Raw genomic sequence first — 14324 nt, 5'->3', positions numbered from 1 at the left:
TTTTAACAAGAGGACATCTCTAGAAGCCTATAAAGAAGATTTTATTTTGAGATATTTTAAAAATTACCCCAATTCATTTTCTTTAGGTTGACTAAAATAAATAAACTATTATGCTCCTCAGTTTGATAAAACATTTTTTTTTAAGAAAACAAATTTATTAAGAGTAATTTAATTTGCAAGGATATATAAAGTATCTTTGTTTAGATAAATGTGCAAAAAATTCAGTAAATTTTGTAAAATATTTTTCAACCACAAAATAAAATTTAGGTCATAATCCCAATTTGTTAGATGGTTAATTCTTTCTAAGAGTGAAGATAAATAATTTTTTTAAGATTTTTGGATTACATGAGATTTTCACAGTTATACATGTGCCTTTGATCCCACCCATAACACCACCAGATAATCTGGTCTCATGTGAAATAATCATGTAAGTCAACCATGCATTTGCGAGACACGAATTGTGCTATCGGAAACGAATATGATTCCGAGATTGAATAATGATGGAATAGTTTAGCAAATAAATTCGGGAACACCAATCACTGTTTGCCACGCAAATTTAGCTTGATTCTTTATAATAGCAATATAAAAATATACACGACGAACACGACTGCAGAAACAACAACCAACGGAAGCCACTCCACTCCATCAATCACCTCAGACGGTCTGATCTCTGTACTCCTCCACGAGTGCCAGAACCACTGCCAAATTATTGCCAGGACAGGACGTACCTTGTGATCCTCTCCTGATGCCATCACCATCCCACACTGGCTCATCGAAGCCGTCCATTATATTTCTAACACAATTTAAATACAACTAATATTCTTTTTTTTTTTTTTGTCACACCTAATCATTATGAACCGATGACTCACTCCGTTATAGACTAATAACAAAGAACCCGAACACTGGCTGGATCGTGATTTATCACCAATCCCCAGGGCTGTCCTTTCTTCGTATCCTGACCGCTTATCCATAATTGCTGGGCAAGGACCGTGAAGGGAACTCGACGGTTCAGATTGGCCCACGCGAACCGACAAATCGAACCGGCGTGTCAGATAGTTGAACCGGGGTTGGGAGAACTAAACCCGGGTCGTACCCCTGGTTAACTGAATAGACAAGCGTTGAAGAGGGGAGCAAAAAGTGAGTGGCGAGCGAAGGGATTTTGGAAGCTGAGATCCTCTCCTCCTCTCCCTTTTATCTTTAGATCACGCATCTATTTACCTTCTTTTTATGACGTAACTTGCTTCGTTTTATGGGGCTTTGTAATTGATTGGTATCGCTTCCTTTGCGGGAAAAAAATTCTCGTTTTCTGATTTCTTTTCGGTGTGATTTGAGTGTTTCGCCCCAAATCTGCGGTGGGAGTCTTCCCGATGTGATCCGAGGGAAAATGGGTTTCGGTTCGATCTACCGGCTTGGAAATGGACTTATCGGCGAGTTCTGTGCTAATTTCAGGACCAGATCTGAGTAGAAATGGAGTTGGTGGAGAAAGCTAGATGAAAGGTGGGATCTTTACTACAGTTGTTATTGGCATTTCTAGTGGTGTTCCATGAAACTTGACTACAGATCTAAGTGTTGTGCTCTTTTTGCTCCTAGCACTAAGCTTGAGGAGACGGTGCGAGGAAAGATCGGCGGCACTGAGGGTTCCGGTTTTGCTCTTTTGCCATGACTTACTTCCCAGAGGAGGTGGTGGAGCACATCTTCGACTTCCTCAGCTCGCACCGCGACCGTAACATCGTGTCGACGGTGTGCAAGGCATGGTATCGTGTCGAGCGGCTCAGCCGCCGCATTGTGTTCGTTGGCAACTGCTATGCCGTGCGGCCAGGACGAGTAATGGCGAGGTTCCCTGGAATGAAGTGTCTCAGCGTCAAGGGGAAGCCCCATTTTGCCGATTTCAACTTGGTCCCACATGATTGGGGTGGCTTCGCGCTGCCATGGATTGAGGCCGCCGCCCGCGGTTGCCCTGGTCTCGAGGAGCTCCGTCTGAAGAGAATGGTGGTGTCCGATGAGAGCCTTGAGCTCCTTGCACGCTCCTTCCCCAACTTCAAGGCCCTTGTTCTCGTCAGCTGCGAGGGTTTCACCACTGATGGGCTTGCTGCGATCGCTACTCATTGTAGGTGAGCATCTGTTGGTCCTTATTGCACCTTTCGAGTAAAGATTAGTTCTTGTTCATGTGCTCTTACTTGGTGATGTTCGATGGCCTTGGGGTAGCTCCTTCTTAGCTTCTAATCGGTGAATTGAGTTAAAGTTTTTGAGTTTTTATTGTATTTTTGAATTTGTATCTCATTATAGTTTGGCTTTTCTTAATTTAAATAAAAAAATAAAATTATATCTAGTAGGAGGATTGAGCGTGTCCTTTTGTTACCCTGTTCGTCATAAACTCATTCGTGAATGTGGAGATAGTCTCTTGGTAGATTATGCTTCTTAAAGCTTTTTTTCAGGTTCACAAAAAATCAAACTGGTAATATCATGCAAGGCTCTTGTGATACTTAAGCATGTTAAAAGTGAATCAGGCTGCATTAATTTCTTTTTAGCTTGTTTCAGGTGCCAAATTACTGATTGCAACTTTCTTTGATGTTTTCTTTGCTTGCTTGTTGCTAGGGGTCTTAGGGAGCTAGATTTACAGGAAAATGAGGTGGAAGATCATGGCAGGCAGTGGCTCAGTTGCTTCCCTGATTCTTGTACTTCCCTAGAGTCCCTGAACTTTGCTTGCCTCAAAGGGGAGGTGAATGCAGGTGCTCTCGAGAGACTTGTTGCTCGGTGCGTGAACCTCAGGAGCTTGAAGCTTAATCGTGCAATATCTGTTGAGTCACTTGCCAGGATACTTGCCCGAACCCCCCATTTGGTCGAACTTGGAACTGGTTCGTTCACCGTTGAGCACCGTGCTGAAGCTTACCAGAGGCTGATACATGCCTTCCGAAAATGCAAGTCACTAAAGAGTTTGTCAGGTTTCTGGGATGTTGCTCCACGCTGCTTGCAGTCTATCTATTCCATCTGTCCAAACCTTACTGTTTTAAACCTGAGCTATGCTCCTGCAATCCAGGGTGCTGATTTAGTAAAGCTGATTCGTCACTGTTTCAAACTTCAAAAGCTTTGGGTGAGATCTAGTTGCTTCCTCTTGTGATTGCCTTGTTTTCTTTCTGTGACTTGATCAAACTGTAGCTCGAGTGATTTTGCAGGTATTAGATTGCATCGGAGACAAAGGACTAGCAGTTGTGGCTTCCACTTGCCAAGAGTTACAGGAGTTGAGGGTCTTTCCTTCTGATATCTATGGAACTGGCACTGCCGCTGTGACTGAAGAAGGGCTGGTTGCCATATCTTCAGGTTGCTCAAAGCTGAACTCTTTGCTGTATTTCTGCCACCAGATGACAAATGCTGCACTCATCACTGTTGCAAAGAACTGTCCCCATTTCACACGGTTCAGACTGTGTATCCTTGATCCTGGGAAGCCAGACCCCGACACTAATCAACCACTGGATGAAGGTTTTGGGGCTATCGTGCGCTCGTGTAAAGATCTGAGGAGACTATCACTATCAGGTCTTCTAACCGACAAGGTTTTCTTGTATATTGGTGAGTATGCTGCACGTCTTGAGATGCTTTCAATTGCATTTGCTGGTGATAGCGATAAGGGAATGGTTTACGTGCTCAATGGATGCAAGAATCTTAGGAAGCTTGAAATAAGGGACAGTCCATTCGGTGATGCTGCACTTTTGGAGAATGTGGGCAAGTATGAAACAATGCGATCCCTTTGGATGTCATCCTGTGATGTTACTTTAGGGGGGTGTAAGGCACTTGCAGCAAAGATGCCGAGATTGAATGTGGAGGTCATAAACGACAGAGACGAAAGCGATGAGATGGAGGAAAATCCTAGCGACATGCATAAGGTAGAGAAAATGTATGTGTATCGGACTCTGGCTGGAGCAAGGAATGATGCACCAGAATTCGTTGAGATATTGTAGAGTCAGGCTAGCAAGTGGTCTTCAGAAGTAATTGTGTTTGGATTTAATTTCATGTAATGTTACCATTACCATTATCGTAGTCATCTTTGTAGACTCCAATTATGGATGATGAGGAACGCAAGTCTGAGTCTGTAGATTTTGCTCTTGTGATAAGAGACTTGTCTGCTGATTTTTGCGTCGAAGTGCTTTGCTTTCTTATATCCTTGTGATTCCATAATGCACAGGTTCTCAACAGTGTTATCTGTCACTTGTGCTCTTGAATTCATATCAATGGGTGCATTACAAAGGGGACGACACCGTACGTATCATTTATTTGACATCACATTGTGAAGACGTAGGAACTCACACCATGGCATGTAACACATGTGCAGCCTTACGTAAACGAATGACTCCTGATACGTACTGCAGTCGCTTTATTCCAGCACTCATTGGCATTATGGAAGGGTTGAAGAAAGAACTGGAGATGGTGACAGGATAAGCTTGTCAGATGGATCGTCTTTTGTCTATGATATGGCTACATCTGCGTCCTCTCCTGCAGCAATGTGTTCGAGCTCATCATTCCTTTCACTACCCCTTTTTCGTGTTCGGTCACGGCTGCTTGGCCTTTTCTTTTCTGCATGCTGTGGGCTCTTCGCAGACGCGACCAGCTTTCTACCTTCATTTTCCCTTCGGCCTTTCATCTGTGTGTGGACTGCTGGATTCTTCCATGTGCTGAGCTTCGATCGGTCACCATCGCTCAAATTTGGTTCGCGTGGACTCTTCATATTCTCCATTCATTTCGGTGGGGACTGCGAGCTACGATGAATGAATGTGCCTTTCCTGCACCTGTTCATAGTCTGTTCATGGAATTTGCAGATTGAAATGTTAGCAACATGACCAACTCTGTTTCAGGTAGATTATAGTGTTTGATCAGAATCACAAGATGTTGTTATGCTACACGTTGGGATGACATTGGCGATAGATAAATCAACGTTACTTTGCCTAAGAAGCATTCGAGAATGATCAATTGGATCTTGAGCATCCGATTTGATATCGATCTATACGAAAATCGAGATCGAATGAGATTTCTAATATCGTCCTCAAGTGTATAACAAAATAAAGTAAAAATTATGAATAAAAAATCATTGACCTCAATTATTGATGTATGATTGATCCAACTAAAAGAAATATTTCACTTGGAAAGAAAGATATAGGTAAAATATTTTAGGAAAATTATATTGATTGATGTCCTTATTGAGGTAAGAGAGACTTTTTATGATTGATTCAATTGAAAAAAATATTCCACGATATAGGTGGAATATTTTAAGAACATCATATATTAGATTGATGTCCGTATGGCTTAATTGTTAACCAAGGTCTTAGCCTCATAGTACTAACTTAACTATCACATGTCCAATCTGATTAGAGTAAATATTTCCCCTATCACTATATAGTTTGTTCATACCGAAAAAGTGTATAGCTTATTTTCATTAAATGAAAAGAATTTTATTTTCTTATGGCTTAGTGATCGATGCATTTGAGATATGATATGCTTTTAGTAAATATTGTTGTACATTTAGATGTCAGAACAGTAATTTAAGGTAAATTGGAGAAAAGTTCGAATTATTTTAAGGCTTTTTTTATTTAAGACTGGATTTTGGTCTGTGACATGAAAATCCATATTTCGACTAAATTTATAGTGGCGTGAAGAATAAAGGGACAAAAAGAATAGGATTAGAGTCCTGTCTTTTTTTTCTCCCCTGATTTAGTTTGTTTATGAGCATTTGAGTAACCCGTAGAGGTTTTGCAACATATCGTAGAAGGTTATATCAAGCACATTGCTGCCTATTTTGCAGCCAAAAAGAGGTCATTTCTTGAATGATAATAATATTAATCATCCTAATTGAGTAAAAGAATACAACAACAGGTTGATCCTAATTTATTTTGCAAGAGCAAAGAGAGTTCATGCTGGCACCATCATGATTGGCACAGTTTACAAAATTGTTCGACGGTAAACCGAGACCCAATTGATGCCACAAAAGGATCTTAGCTTTGCTTTCATATGCTTTAACCCCGAGTTATAATCAATCTATGCATTTATATATTTGTAGAGGTTATTTTCGATATATATAGAGCGGAAAATTTTCAATTACAATGTTTTCTAATGTGTTTATGATATTTGAAGTCTATCCAAAAAACACTATAACTAGGTCTCTATTTTTATTCATAAATTATTGATGATACTTACCTAAAATCTTATTTTTATATATGAGCTAATTTATATTGAGTTTTAAGTCAATTTGTCTAAGTTATAGTGTTTTTGAATAGAAGGATAATATTTTGGTGGAGGTGTCAAAAACACTGTAAGCAACGTTATCCAATTCATTTTATAGACTTGGCATATTGACTTGGCTTATGATGCTTTGAGTTTGAAGTTTTGATTTTTGAATCAATTTATCTAAGTTATAGTATTTTTTAAAATAAACTTAATAGTGTTTTGATAAACGTGTTAAAAGCACTCTAAGCCTATTCAAAAAATTATCTGATTCACCCTATTAATTAATTTCTCAATTATAATATTTTTAAATAAATAGGCATATGTATTTTGAGAAAACCATAACCCTATTCAAAAATACTATAATCTATATAAAATTATTCCTAGTTGGTTATTATTCTTTCTTAAATCAATAAGAATACTTATTTAAGATTCTATTCTTAAACATGAGTTATTTTCTATTATATTTTGAGTCAATTTATCATGTGATAGTGTTTTTGACTAGACTTATAATGTCTTGATCAAAATGCCAAAAACACTTAAGCTTATTAAAAAATATTTTCAATCCAGATTTGCTGTGTAAATTTTATACATCGGGGATTCAACTCATGCGCCTCATAGACCGGTCTATAAGGTGTAAGCAGTATCACGCCAACTATCTTGCTAAGGGCATTTTGGAAATATGACAAATAGATGTTGCTATTTAGGAAACATGAAAAAGGACAGTACGTCTTAAGAAAGAAAAATTATATTACAAAATAAGTTTTTGATTTGGTGTGTACATATGAATATGTATATATACATAGGTAGATTATTCTTTTTGCATTCCCCGTATTCGTACACCTTACCGTTTCTTCTTCATGCATACAATTTCTGTTGTTTATCACCTAATCATTATTATTGTTCTCTATAATCGATTCTTCCTTCGTATTTGTGGAAGCATCGATATATATATATATATATATATATATGTATATGTATATATATATTTGTATATATATGTATATGTATATACATACATATATACATACATATATATACATATATATACATACATATATATATATATATATATATATATACATATATATACATACATATATATATATATGTGTGTATATATATATATATATATAATGGTTTATGTATTCATGTTTCACTATTCGATTCCACTTTTTTTCCTCTCTCGTTCAGCTACCTCTGTCCTTTTTTTTCTGTCTTTAATTTATAATTCATCGAAAATAACAAAAGAAATTATTAAAAAGTCATTTTGATAAACTCGGATTTGTTTTGATCACTTTCATTTTTAAAAGGGTGATTAATGAGAAGAAAAAAGAAGAAGAAAACACGACAGGGATCAGTAGCAACAGATGATAGATGATGTTGTTTCTTCTACGATTTTGGAAAGTGCAAATTACTATTTTCTCAGTGTGTTGAGATGATCAAAAACAAAAGTGATCATGATGATGAAACAGTCAAAAAAATTTTGGGTGGATCGATGGATCGACTAAGTAAATCATACATAAGATTGAGCTGAATTATACTCACTTCTGTTGTACTGCAACATCATGACGTGTTGGATGCTGGGCGAGTCTTGCAACAATGCCATGGTCTCCCTCGAACACCATACGTTATCTCGAACATGTTGCAATGTCAAGAAGGGAAGCAGCAGTTGACCTCTACATGTTATCTCCACCTGCGTTAAGTTCATCATTGACGTGATCAAGTTTTATTGAGGCAAGTAAAGAGAGTAATGATTGTGATTATACTCAAATTATTGTTGTCTCTTTAAACCAAAAATCTACAATGGAATCTGTATAGGATAATGATCAGTCTTGACAAACGTCTGAGCTGTGTAATATCGACGTTTCATGCTTTATATACTAGTGTACTTACAACTCTCTCTCTCTCTGTGCCTGCCATACGTGCGACATACATCATGCTGAAATCGCATGCACGTCTCCTGACGTACGTTACGTCTTATATGTATACGAACCCCACACCACCTCTTTCCTTAGAAGCCAAAACAAGTCAGCATTCTCTCTCTATGAGAATGCTCAACGTTGAAGCAACGAGAAATAAGATATCCTAACAAGAAGAAATTTCCCCATGCATTCCCCTCATGGGCGGTTGGTGACACAAAGGAAAGCATGATTGGTGGAAACCATGCTTTCTCCCTCTATGTTTTCATGCTTTCGCCTTCGCCAACTTGGAATGATTCTGTATGTAGCTATCAAATCTTTACCATGGAGTCTCTAATACATGTTCTCACTAAGTGCACCACTTACATCCTTGATGGAACCTCTTAACAAAAGTTCTGAGCTGTTAGGGTGAGCACAGCTGAGCGAAACCATGACGACAAAAGGCATGGCAGCATAATGGGTTCAGGTAGGAGAACGATGAGTCAAATGGCATCATAGATGAAGATATGGTCTACATGGGTGCCATCCAATAGAGCATAATGCAAGATAGCTGCAATATTAACAATGAGAATCATATGTATTACTTCATTAACTTCCATTTTACTTATAGCTAACTTAATGTGCAGCTAATTTTGATGAATTGATAGCTCAAAGTTGACTTGATGAACAAAATATTTTCATGGAAATGATCAATTAAGTAACTACTGATATATGTAGGTGAGGATGCAGTAAGCCAAACAATGAGAATATGATATTAAACAACACTATAATAAGCTTCATGTCAGAGTTCATAATAAGGTAGCCTACATATTTTCTGACTGGAACAAATGCATTTGATTTGCATTACACAATTAAGTCCACATGAAACAAACAATACATAGATTCTGGATTATAGTTATCTACCAGTGCAAATTTCTCTCAAGTGTAACAGATTATTGATTGAATGCAAAAGACACAAGGCCAACCACAATAAGAAACATACTTTTAGCTAACTTCAACTTGGATTTGATCTCTACTCCTAGCGCATTTAAATGCATTATGTTTAAATAAAATTAGCCTCAAATCTCTATTTCGAAAAGGGAAAATAGCGATCACATTAGTGTCAAAGCATCTTAAAGACTGAGATGGAATCAAGAAGAATTATCAATGCTAATTTTTTCAAACATTGTCGTAAATGGTGATGGTGCAGTACAGATATCGGTTCCAGTCTGATGTTAGAAAATTAGCAATATTTCGAGAATTAGTTTTATAAATCTATACTTTTGGACAACAATTCTGAAGGGTGACATCTCCATCTACACAAAGAAATTTAGATCATAAATTTGATCTTTCATTGCTTACAGGTGTTTTGGTGACCACACTTCACATAACAATCAAACGTGTTGTTCTTAATTTTGTTCTGTTGTTAGGACTCCATTATTTGATAAAAGACAGCAAAAGGTTAAGGATCCAATTCAAACAATGTGGCATAAAGAAGATTAATTTAATAATCTGAGAAAATTGAAGTATAAAATGGCAGTGAAAAGGAGAATAGGATCAAAGTCAAATGCTTCATAATTTCTATCAAATACACAATGGAACAAAATCATGAGCACCTACCAGAAGCAATGTCATTGATTACGGAAGGCCGATGCCATAGCCTTATCCTTCTACTGATTAGAACTATAAATTTTTTATTAGTTGAGATTCTAATGCATATCAACAAGTCGATGGTATTTTGTATTCCTATAAATTGAGATTAAAGCATCTGATGGTATTTTGTATCTTCCGGTTGTAAGCCAACGTTAAAAATATAGCGGCTATTTGATGCATCTGATCATGATACAAATGCACAAGTAACTGATGCAGTAAATTTCTTTGCTCTATCCAAGAAAATGCATTTTGTATTACGGCAATCACAAAGAGTATAGGGAGCTCAAGAAGTTGGCAATTCAAGCAAGACCTTGCAGGATCATGATATTGGTCCAACATGAACTACCATTCAATGGTTAGTCAAAGAAGCCAAACTAAACTGAACTGGATCCTTAGCTAAAAATATCATAATCCTGGAAGATGAAATAAAAGACAAGCTCCAGCTTAACATGACAATTCACAAGATTAAGTAAAAGATGATCTGCATCTCTTAAGCCTGTGATAGATGATGCATTGGTAAATTTGGTCTGCTTGAACTATATAGAACCTTTTTTGTCTTGTGTTTGATGTAACCTTAAATCTTGGAACAAGATCTCAATGTATTAGAGAAGGAAAACAGTAGTTGGAGTCCTATCACATGATCTGGACATACTAATGACCATATATATATCCACCAAGTCTACAAGCAAGATCTTACAACATTATGAGAAGAGATACGCATAATCGATGGACAAGTGCTTTCCATACAACTGCAGGTCGGTGTCATGTAAGGATCGGTGGAAGGTGGTGTTTTGGGGTTGTCACAGGCGACCAACTCGGGAAAGGACAATACTGTCCCCAATAACTTTTACCATTTTGTGGAATAAGATACAAAGAAGCCATTGCCTCTCCTTGTATGCATAGCAGAAGCATGGCATGCAAAGTCTTCTATGAAGCTCTTACTCCTATAAAGAACTGCCTTTTCTTAGCTATGTCTGTCCTATTTTTGGCATGTCAAACCTACTTGTAGAAAGGGGTTTTTGCCATGATGGGTTCTAGTGCTGAATAGCAACCTATCTTCCCCGATCACTACCCAACCCTATCAGTGCCGAGATAAATCGCAAGGGAGCCTTATCCATGGTGATGAGCAATGATGTACCACTTAGACACTAGTAAAAATTTTGGATTCCCACATTTCTAAGGCACAGAAATGCCAGGAAAACAGTGTCTTTCCCTCCTTTGTGGATCTAGAAATCTTTGCTTGGAGTAATGGCATTGGGTCAAGCATTACTGTATCCAACACAAGAAGCAACAAAGAAAGCAATGGGATAGAGTTCCAAGTACCTCCGACTCATCCTCCAAACCCAGCCTGGTCGCCAGGTACTTCATCAGCAACCTGACTGTCATCCTTCCATCCCTACAAGCAGTGAAGAACATGATCGCTGAGTAACGCTATGATGTCCTGCAGATATAGCATCTAAACCCCAAAAAAGCAGCTCAAATAGGGAATCATGATGAGAGAGTGGAAGTACTTAATTCTCAAGTAGCTCTTGGGTATCTGTGGCAAAAAAGGCTCCCGCCCTCTGCAGTAACGCGGAAATAAAAACAAAAAGAGGACTTCGTGAGGTCAATCGTTGAAGACAATACCAAAAGAACAAACAAAAAGCACGGGTTCTTCGATCTCCATCTCCTTTGTTTATGGAACGACAGAACGCAATAAATAGGAAGGATTGAACTACCAAGTGTTATGTAACCTATTCGGTCCTCGTAACTTACTGGTTTTGCGCAGCCCGAAGCATGAACCAAACGCCCGACTGCGGTCTGCGTGGTGGGCTGACCACCCTCATATCTGGCCAAACCTCTGGCGCCGACGGTAACGCCGGGCTCGAGATCGGGTACATGAACTGACGGGCAACGAACTCCGGCATCACAGGTGGTGGTATCATCGACGATGTAGCCCCCATGGGGAGATTAGCACTCCAAGGTCCCCGTGGCATCTCCTGCCGGTAGCTCGCCCAAGGTATTACCGTCGTGCCCATCACGGGAGCTCGAAAGCCGCTGATACCCCGGCTTGTGACAGGGTACGTCGCTGACGTAGGCAACACCGACGACGAGGAAGGCTCACCGCATAATAACTCGATCTCCGCCTTCAGCCGCTCCGGCCTAGATTCAATAGCGACGGGAGGAGAAGCGAGGCCTAATCGGAGCCAGTCCTTGGAACTGTTGGTGTCTTCCCCGACCTCTACGGTACCTGGTCCATGTTGTTCGTCTTCTGGAGCTGAGGAGGGCTTGTCTGCCATCGAGCAGTTCGGCTTCAGCGGAGACAAGCCGTAGATATCATGGAAACGAGAGTCGCCACCACAAAAGTAAGCCCCGTAGGTCTCGCAGTGTCGGCGGAGGAGATTCCAAGTTGGGACCATCGCGTCATACCATGGTCGCAACCCTTATCCTCCACCGTCCGGCCTCAACGAGCTCAAGGCGAAGCAGCAGGGAAAGAAACAGGCGGTGATCTAAAGGATGAGGAGGAGGATAACAAGTCAGCTAACCGGTTTACGAGCGTGGGCTAACTCTAGAATCACTCACTTTCCATGTAATTCCTCCTCCCTGAAAGCTTGTAGAGAGACAGAAAGAGAGAGAGAGAGAGAGAGGAAAAGGAGAGACCCATTAGTTTCAGAAGGGAGAAAGAGACGCGTCCGAGTCAGTTGTGAATGTGCACAAACATACCCTTAAAACAAATTAATAACATATATATATATATATATATATATATATAATTCCGTTAAATCATACTTCCTTGCGGAAATGCTAAAATGTTAATCTGACCTTTGTTCGGGGACCCACATGTAATGCGCCTTTACGTGGGACGACATGGGGGGCGGTAGGCCCCGCCCGAGGGGAATACATGTCACGAAATGATGACATGGGGGTGGAGCGGATTACGAGGGAGCCCATATGAGGGCTTTGGACTATTAACGGACCGGTCCTCTCCGAAGGCACGAATCTCGAGGGGGAAGGGGGGGCTCGCCATCATTTCCTCCTTTCGTGGGTTCGTATGCCCACGAACAAACCGAGCGGGGTAGGGCGGGGCGTGGGCCGAGATGGCGTGCCGTACGACTTCCGTGTTGAGTGGGACCGGACGCGGGTATGCGGGAAGAAAGAGACGGTGGGCCAGAGGAGGGACCCACGGATCGAATCGAATCCTTGGCGGTGATTTGACGGTCGCAAAGGCGCGAGGGACCCGACGAAGAGGGGCAAGGGGAGGCGTGCAGGGCACGTGCTTCTGCTGCCCTCGCCTCGTCTGCCGCGGGGTGCGGAGACCTGACGTTTGGGATGACTCGCGTTAGAGCGCAAACATAAGGTGTTCCGCTATCCTTGCTGGACTTTAATTGTCGCACATAAATTTTCGTTCCTTTGATGGTAGATAGTTTTGATTATGATTAATATTAAAAAAAAGTAAAATGGCATACGAACATTCTAGTGTCACATCATCATATATTCAATACTCGAGCAACATTTACTGAGTCATATGTTTCAATACCCAATAAAAATCTAAGCGGATATTTAGTCAACATATCCGAGGTTGAAGCAGACTTTATCGACAATAATACTTAATACAAGATGGTAACTCATTAGACCTTAAAGCATGAGTGACCTTGACGAGTACCCTCGAGTTTCTCGTTTTTAATGGTCAGCCACCAAGTCCTCATCCACCATTCCTAACATCAGTTAGTCATATCCTCGATTGAATCCTTGTGACGACGATGATGTTAAGCAAAGTTGGCTCTGTTGCACTAAAGCTGTGGAGGCAGACAACCATATCAGCCATTATCACTTTTGATGACTTGGTTAGTTTGGTCTATTAATTGGAAGATGGCTTGCTTGCCTTTTACTTGCATGGTTAATGGTTTCAGGTCTCAATCTTCGAAAGCTTTGGAGTGGTTCTTTGTCTTTTCGGTCTATACTTGTTTCCATTTGCTTACAACTTTAATTTAATTAGTTGATTTACCAACTTTAAGCTGCTGTGAAATTTGGAAAATTATTTTAATATCATCAATATTCATGGAAGCATCACAAAGAAAATAAACTTAATTGAATTGGATAAATTTAATTGAAAAGCTGTTCTTAATCATAAATTATATCCTTTTTGTTTATCTTGATTTCCCAGTCCACACTTACCACGTTTCCATAGGCAACAAGAGATATTAATGGTAGAACATGTCATTAGGAGATCCTCCGGGTGTGCTCTTTGCCTAAAGAATGTCCATATATATTAATGTGGATTATGTGTGCAAATAAATGCGTGGGTAACCATTTTATAAATATTTTTTTGTGAGATAAAGATATTTAATCTCCTCAATAAAATTCTGTATAGAATTACATTAAAAAAACATAATTATATAGAATTCCTAAAAGATATTTCATCTATTGAAATATTCTAAACGGTCAGTATATTGTTGCATTATATATATATATATATATATATATATATATATATATATATATATATATATATATATATATATATATATATATTATATTTATATATGTATGTATATATTTTTTACTAAAATATTAGATATAATT

General features: G+C 39.2%; 2 protein-coding genes across 2 annotated transcripts; one reads left to right on the top strand and one right to left on the bottom strand.

Moving 5' to 3' along the window:
- Positions 1-1130: 1130 nt before the first annotated feature.
- LOC103988594 (transport inhibitor response 1-like protein Os04g0395600) lies at positions 1131-4135 on the top strand. The gene is made up of 4 exons (XM_009407180.3): positions 1131-1497; positions 1591-2111; positions 2596-3091; positions 3174-4135. The coding sequence occupies exons 2-4, from the start codon at positions 1660-1662 to the stop codon at positions 3951-3953; spliced, it is 1728 nt and encodes a 575-aa protein (XP_009405455.2). The 5' UTR covers positions 1131-1497; positions 1591-1659; the 3' UTR covers positions 3954-4135.
- A 3485-nt stretch (positions 4136-7620) lies between these two features.
- Positions 7621-12419, bottom strand: LOC135613644 (protein LAX PANICLE 2-like). Its single transcript, XM_065110675.1, has 4 exons — positions 11517-12419; positions 11273-11323; positions 11085-11157; positions 7621-7903 (listed from the first exon to the last, which is right to left on the bottom strand). The coding sequence occupies exons 1-4, from the start codon at positions 12158-12160 to the stop codon at positions 7724-7726; spliced, it is 948 nt and encodes a 315-aa protein (XP_064966747.1). The 5' UTR covers positions 12161-12419; the 3' UTR covers positions 7621-7723.
- Positions 12420-14324: the final 1905 nt, after the last annotated feature.

Source organism: Musa acuminata, chromosome BXJ2-6, assembly GCF_036884655.1.
Source record: "Musa acuminata AAA Group cultivar baxijiao chromosome BXJ2-6, Cavendish_Baxijiao_AAA, whole genome shotgun sequence".
Taxonomy (NCBI): Eukaryota; Viridiplantae; Streptophyta; class Magnoliopsida; order Zingiberales; family Musaceae; genus Musa; species Musa acuminata.
The sequence above is the reverse complement of the archived record's forward strand: the minus strand, read 5'-3'. Positions and strand labels throughout refer to the sequence as shown.

Coding starts and splice junctions, on each gene's coding strand:
- LOC103988594 (XM_009407180.3), top strand. CDS start 1,660: ATGACTTACTTCCCAGAGGAGGTGGTGGAGCACATCTTCGACTTCCTC. Junction 2,112..2,595: donor GCGATCGCTACTCATTGTAG/GTGAGCATCTGT, acceptor GCTTGTTGCTAG/GGGTCTTAGGGAGCTAGATT. Junction 3,092..3,173: donor TCAAACTTCAAAAGCTTTGG/GTGAGATCTAGT, acceptor GTGATTTTGCAG/GTATTAGATTGCATCGGAGA.
- LOC135613644 (XM_065110675.1), bottom strand. CDS start 12,160: ATGGTCCCAACTTGGAATCTCCTCCGCCGACACTGCGAGACCTACGGG. Junction 11,324..11,516: donor CTTCGGGCTGCGCAAAACCA/GTAAGTTACGAG, acceptor GCGTTACTGCAG/AGGGCGGGAGCCTTTTTTGC. Junction 11,158..11,272: donor AAGAGCTACTTGAGAATTAA/GTACTTCCACTC, acceptor CACTGCTTGTAG/GGATGGAAGGATGACAGTCA.